General features: G+C 39.1%; 1 protein-coding gene across 1 annotated transcript in view; it reads right to left on the bottom strand.

Annotated features, from left to right (window-relative positions):
- Positions 1-2,059: 2,059 nt before the first annotated feature.
- Positions 2,060-7,343, bottom strand: part of LOC127028482 (macrophage immunometabolism regulator-like) — a 50,356-nt gene continuing 45,072 nt past the window's right edge. Inside the window, exon 2 of the mRNA XM_050914225.1 lies at positions 2,060-2,753. Within this exon, the coding sequence (XP_050770182.1) occupies positions 2,115-2,753 (639 nt within the window). The 3' untranslated portion in view covers positions 2,060-2,114. The remainder of the gene's footprint in view (positions 2,754-7,343) is intronic.

Genomic DNA, 7,343 nt, shown 5'->3' with positions numbered 1-7,343 from the left:
GGCTCTTGAATGATTATGTACTATGCAAGTGTAACTGCAAGTGTAAAACAGTTAAGCAATGTTATCAGGTGCAATCACTTTCACAAGCAAGCCACCAGACAGAAAAAGTACTAACAAATTTTTCATGTTTGAACTTGGCAAGACAGCCACCAGTGTCTCTATAGATGTAGCTATACAGTTACTGCACAGGACCAAAGTAACAACATGCACAAAATGTACTAACAGTTGTATGTCTGATTTCCTGAAACAATAGAAGAATCCTAACTGTCTAAATATTTCACAGAAGTATAAGATTGTTGCTTTCAAGTTTTAATGATTCCTGGTCTAAAGTTGTATTTTTAAATGTCCTCATTCTTCTACACAGCAAAAGACTCCACAAAAATAGGTATTTATATAATTCTTTTTATTTTTCAGCTAGAAATACATTTTCATAGGGCATTTCAATAAATAATGGTGTTTACTCCTTAGACAAAACCTCCATTTCTTTGGCATCTGACCATATTCTGTTTTTCAAACTAAATACTACATAGGAAAAGTTTACTTTAGAGATCATTGTTCAATACATTAAATTTACAGAGGTGCAGTTAACTCTTTAAAATACACATCAGTTGGAAATATTCTTATAAGCCAGAAAACATTAACCAAACCAGTAAAACATAGTCTACTGGGCTCCTCTTCACTGCCTTCAGTTACAATTGTGGAGTAAGTGGCAGAATGAAAAGAACTCTTCGTTTTCCACAACACATGCACTGACTAGTGCTTGCTATTCATTCTGAAGGAGAAACAAAAAAACCCTGAATTGTACCAGAAACAACTGATCAAATAAGTTATGTGTCAAAACAACGAGATCTTAATTTTAACTTCTAAATAAGTAAACCAAAATGAAGTTGCACACTGCTTCAGTAATAGATTGCACCTAAAAATGTCTAAAAACTTTTTTAAAATTTTAAACATAAGTTACTAAATGTTTTAAATATATCTAAGAATACAGCTGTCAAAACTGCATTTGATGTCATATTTGGACAAAAAATTCTTAAGCAACAAATTAAGCCAGTGTATTCAATCTACTCTGTTGAATAATCCAGAATCAGCTCTTCAGGGCTGATATAGAAACACTTCATTTGCACTCCATCTAAAAATCTGCCTTCCGGATCTTAATAAAAGTGTTCAGTGCTTCAAATAAACTAAATTTCCAAAGCAATGCTAGAGTTATTTGACATCTTCCATTACTATACTATATAGAAATAACGAATTAAAATGAAAAACTTTATTGACATACTGATGCAGACATTCTAGTGTATTTACTGGAATCTGAAGTGAATCCTTGTTTACATGCCAAGACAACGTAAAAAATAAGTCATATTAACAAAAAACCCAAACCCTTCACTCTCAAAAAATATTTTTTAATATTCCAAATTCTTATTCCAAACTAGTTTTATAAAACAGAGGAGGCAAAACAATTACTTCCATGCAGAAACTAAAAAATAATTTAATCAGTTTAAAGTAGCAAATGAACAAAGGTTTATTTTATGAGTGAATTTCCTCCTCACCACCAGTGCAAACCCAGTTTCAAAATGTTTGAATGGAATGGTTTAAAATAACATGTGATCCAATTTCGCCAAGCTCGGATTCCTTCCCATGATGTAAAAAATCATACATACATTTTATTGTAGAATACAGTAAGAAACAAAAAGATAACTTGAGTACTTATCCAAGAGCAATTTCTAACATCAAGCCAAAATTAGCAACAACCAAGCAGACCATCAATTTTTCAGTATTAAATTACCATAAATACTAGATAACTGTACAAAAAAAGCCAAACTGAAATCCAAAAACCAAAAGCCTTTTCTTTGTTAAAAGGTGTCCAAAGAATTATCCACCAGCTGCAGTCAAATTTGCATTAGAAGCTGCTTGCTCTGGAAAGATTTTTTCCCTCCAAGTATTTGTAACACAATGCACTGTCAAAATTCTATTCAAATAAATTACTTTCTGATAACATTTAGCTGATACCACCTACAGTGTGGACACTCATGTACACAGTATGACAGTGGGTTTTTGCAGCAACAGAGAAATAACCAGAAACTGGTTCTAAATTCTAGATTATAGTTCATAGTTCATGTGTTATTTCTTGCAAACATATGGTCCCCTCTAAGGGTAAGGTGTTGGAGCTGGTATTGTAGCATGTCTGTGTCAGCAGGTTCCTCGATGCTCATTTTGTCTAAATTGAGGTAGTCCAGGGATTTAGAGTGAGCCCTTTTACCTTTTAAAAGGCAAAGAGGCAGGGGACCATGAAGTGCCTTGTAAGGTTCATATGGTAAAGCCTTAGTGCATTTATCCCCTGAGCTGGGCATCCGTCTCCTCCTCCTCCCGTTTACTGCTGGGATCTCATATGGCTGATAGTACCTACTTCTAGTTTTGTACAAACGGGAGGAACGTGCAAGTCCTGAATCAAACTGTTTAGAGTGCAAGTTAGGCCTGGATTCCCCTTTATTAACTTCATTTCCTGTATACTTTTGGGCTAATTTTAGCAGCTCCTCTCCAGTCGTGAAGCCAACCAGGTAGTTAGAATCCATACGAAGGATCTGATAGCCTGAAAATGTCCGTCGCATTGGTGAGCAGGGGGTACTGGAACATCGTGGTTTCTCTGCTTCTGTTTTGCCTGCAGAACTGACCTCTGTAAGAGGTACAGGGAGGGTAGATATGGTACTTCTGGACTCTCCATTTATGTCCATTTTAAGCAATGTGCTATTCTCCTAAAAATAAAAGAGAGATTGATCACAAATAGAGCCTATAGCCAATAAAGGAGCTGAGAGAGAAAATCAGACTTTTTAGTCTCAGAAAATCAGACTTTTTATCACCCAGAAACCATAACCAGTACTTCTCTGTTCAGTTTTGTCTTACACTCTACAGAGTGTCTCATAACAAAACTATCACTGACATCTGCCTTTTAAAATTATTTTGGCCCCCTTTTTAATAACAAATACTATAAATATACTCTTGATATTCTTAAATATGTTAAAAACATATTCTTGAGTAGTACTGTACAAAAAACTGAAGTATCTTTCCACTCTATTTTTTAAACCTTTTAGTCTATTTGATCCCTTATAACCCCTTTCCTTTGAGGCCATCTACATCCATTAGCACATCCACAGTAACTTCTCCTGTACTCAGCTGCATATTTTTTCCATTCACAATAATATCAGTAAACATACCTTTAAAAAAAAAAAAAAAAGGCATCTAACAGTTACTACCTCAGGCATAACCATGGACTAGACCTGACCTACTGGGTACTGCAATGTTTCCCTGTGGTGGGTTGACCTTGGCTGGATGCCAGGTGCCCACCAAGCCGCTCTATCACTCCCCTTCCTCAACAAGGACGGGGGAGAAAAATATGATGAAAAAGCTCGTGGGTCAAGGACAGGGAGATCACTCAGCAATTACTGTCACGGGCAAAACAGACTCGACTTGGGGAAATTAATTTAATTTATTACCAATCAAATCAGAGTAGGATAATGAGAAATAAAAACAAATCTAAAAACTCCTTCCCCCCACCCCTCCCTTCTTCTCAGGCTCAACTTCACTCCTGAATTATCTACCTCCTCCCCTGAGCGGCGCAGGGGGATGGGGAATGGAGGTTGCAGTCAGTTCATAACACGTTGTCTCTGCTGCTCCTTCCTCCTCACTCTCTTCCCCTGCTCCTGTGTGGGGTCCCACCCACGGGAGACAGTCCTTCATGACCTTCTCCAATGTGGGTCCTTCCCACGGGCTACAGTTCTTCACGAACTGCTCCAGCATGGGCCCTTTCCACGGGGTGCAGTCCTTCAGGAACAGACTGCTCCAGTGTGGGTCCCCCATGGGGCCACAGGTCCTGCCAGCAAACCTGCTCCTGCGTGGGCTCCTCTCCACAGGCCGCAGTTCCTGCCAGGAGCCTGTTCTGTCGTGGGCGCTCAACAAGCTGCAGATTCCTTTAGGGCACATCCACCTGTTCCGGTGTGGGGTCCTCCATGGGCTGCAGGGTGGATATCTGTTCCACCATGGACCTCCATGGGCTGCAGGGGGACAACCTGCTTCACCATGGTCTTCACCACAGGCTGCAGGGGAATCTCTGCTCTGGTGCCTGGAGCACCTCCTCCCCCTCCTGCTTCACTGACCTTGGTGTCTGCCGGACTGTTTCACATTTTTCTCACTCCTCTCTCAGCTGCTGCGCAGCTTTTTTTACCCTTTCTTCAATATGTTATCATGGAGGCAGCACCAGCGTCACTGATTGGCTCAGCTTTGGGCAGCGGCTGCTCTGTCTTGGAGCTGGCTGGAACTGGCTCTGTCCAACATGGGGGCAGCTTCTGGTGTCTTCTCACAGAAGCCACCCCTGCAGCCCCTCCCGCTACCAAAACACTGTGAGATTTTTGGTTAATGTATTTATAACAAAGTAATCAGTATACTAGTGTTCGATAAATATACCATAAGATTCTTTGATGTATCTTAAGAATAACCAATATTCAGATTTCTATGGGGGGTTTTTTGTTTTTTATTATTTTTGGAAACAGACTACTTTTCCCTGACTTTTCTCCCCTCACAGCTATTCCAAAATCTTCAGTTCAGTGCCTTTACAGATACAACTTTCCACCACTAGCCATTACCATCTTTAACATGGAAAGATAAGGTTGATATCACAGCAATTATATGCAAGTGGATCCCAGAACACTTTGAATTCTGCTTTGAATGTCATCTACACTATCTCTGTGTAGCTATTTCACAAAATGCAAAGGTCACATCTGTTTCCAATCCACCTTTCCTTCATTGTCAGCCTCACCTTTGCTCTAAACAGTAGCTAGTGACTCTCTAGCAAATAGATTTCAGAAAAAAAAATCTACATAGCTTTGTAATATTTAAAGGCAACGAGACTCAAAGAAGAAAGAAAAGTTAGTATGTAAGTGTCCAGCAGAAAAAAAGTTCATTATAGGAAACTGTAAGACACATAAATGGTTTAGTAACATTTCACAAATGAGACTGCCTTTACAGCGTGCTATTACCAGTTTGCAAACTTTTAAAGCTGCTAGTTGCTCCCATCCTGAGGCTTGAGAGGTCACAGACAGAGAAGCAAAAATGCAACAAGCAAGGGAAGGAAAGTACCACCTCCTTTTCAGTACTTTATTCAATCATTTGGAATTAGACACCCCTATATAAAATAGGATTAAAACAAACAAACAAAAAACCCCCATCAAGGTTAACCATCATTCAATTGTCTTAAAATAAGAGGGGAAGCTTTGTGCAAATCTCACTTGCAAAAAAAAAATAAATCTATCTGTCCTGGTTTCGGCTAGGACAGAGTTAATTTTCTTCCTAGTAGCTGGTATAGTGCTGTGTTTTGGATTTAGTAGGAAAAGAATGTTGATGATAATACACTGATGTTTTTAGTTGTTGCTAAGTAGTGTTTATACTAAGTCAAGGATTTTTCAGCTTCTCATGCCCAGCCAGCAAGAAGGCTGGAGGGGCACAAGAAGCTGGGAGGGGACACAGCCAGGACAGCTGACCCAAACTGGCCAAAGGGCTATTCCATACCATACGACATCATGCCCAATATATAAACGGGGAGGAGTTGGCTGGGAGGGGCAGATCGCGGCTCGGGAACTAACTGGGCATCGGTCAATGAGTGGTGAGCGATTGCATTGTGCACCACTTGCTTTGTATAGTCTAATTCTTTTAGTATTACTATTGTCATATTATTATTATCATTATCATTATTTTTCCTTCCTTTCTGTCCTATTAAACTGTCTTTATCTCAACCCACGAGGTTTTATTTTTTCCGATTCTCTCCCCCATCCCACTGGGTGGGGGGGCAGTGAGTGAGCGGCTGCGTGGTGCTTAGTTGCCGGCTGGGGTTAAACCACGACACTATCCTAATGCAAAATTTAAGCCTACTTTGTTTCTGTTCAGGGATTGTGAAGGAGCGGCTTAAGTAACGCTCCCGCCTCTACTACTGTCCTGGTTTCGGCTGGGATAGAGTTAATTTTCTTCTTAGTAGCTACAGGACAACTACCCTGCTTAGTCTCAAATCAACCTGCTGCTTCACTCCCATTCTAATTAAATAGGAGTAAACAAAATTCTCATAGTTTTGCTAAACAGGATTTTATTTGCCAGTCATTGACAAAAAACTTCTATTATGGAGACATTATTACTAAAGTTTATTTAGTCTTAAATGTCCTTTTCCAGTTCTACTTATAATTGTGGTCTACTTAGGATTCTTCATTACGAGTTTTGTATAGTATTGCTTTTACATGTAAGTAGATACACTTCATCCAGCACATTTTAAAACATTTTGTATGAAAAAATACAGATAACGCAGAAAAGAGGAAACAAAAAATGAAAATACTATATTAAACATAACACCATCATATTTCACTGAAGAAAAAACTACATAAAAACCTCAATAATGTTGCTTGTTATATTTAATTGGCTTTCTGAAATATTATGGAGCCAATTCAAACTTTAAAATAGCAGAAACAAATGTTATTTCCTACTTTAGCACCGTATCTAGACAATGAGACAATAAATACAGTGAGATTTCAGCACACAGAGTTAAAGATACTCATGACAATTCCTTATGTAGAAATTATAGTTCCTGCACCATCAAGAATCAAGGTTACTGGAAACGTAGCACAGAAAAAAATTTGCATTAAAACTTTTGGCTACCATGGACTTTTAGCCAAGAAACAAATATTTAACTGTTCCTGCTCTTTTAATTCCTAGCTTTTATCCTCCAGTTCAGAAATATTTCCAGTAATCTTCTAGAAGGATTCAAATTTTTTTCTTAAAAAGCAGAAACACCACTAGAAGTATAAATAAAATAGAGTTTTACAGTAAGGTTAGAAATTACTCTCATTACCTAGACACATATGGGATTAAAAAACAGCAAACCTCCCCTCTTCCCCCCAAAATAACACTTGCTAAAGCAATGCGTGCTCTAAGGACAGGGAAGGACGAAGGGATGCCCCCATGCAAAGCTAAAAAAGCCTTAAGAGCTGGAAAGCAAACCAAAGGCTTTTCTCAAAATACAGCTTATAAAATTAATTTACTTTAGTTCAAAACATGGGTGTGTGTATTGGGTTTGCGTGGCAAGGTTTTGGTAGCGGGGGGGCTACAGGGGTGGCTTTTGTGAGATGTCAGAAGCTTCCCCCATGTCTGATAGAACCAATGCCAGCCAGCTCCAAGACAGAGCGGCTGCTGGCCAAAGCTGAGCCAACCAGTGACAGTGGTAGCGCTTCTGTGATAACATATTTAAGAAGGGGAAAAAACCTGCTGCGCAACAGCAGCCGGAAGAGAGGAGTGAGAATATGTGAGAGAAA

This window comes from Gymnogyps californianus, unplaced genomic scaffold, assembly GCF_018139145.2.
Source record: "Gymnogyps californianus isolate 813 unplaced genomic scaffold, ASM1813914v2 HiC_scaffold_33, whole genome shotgun sequence".
Lineage (NCBI taxonomy): Eukaryota > Metazoa > Chordata > Aves > Accipitriformes > Cathartidae > Gymnogyps > Gymnogyps californianus.
This window is presented reverse-complemented; position numbering and strand designations above follow the sequence as displayed.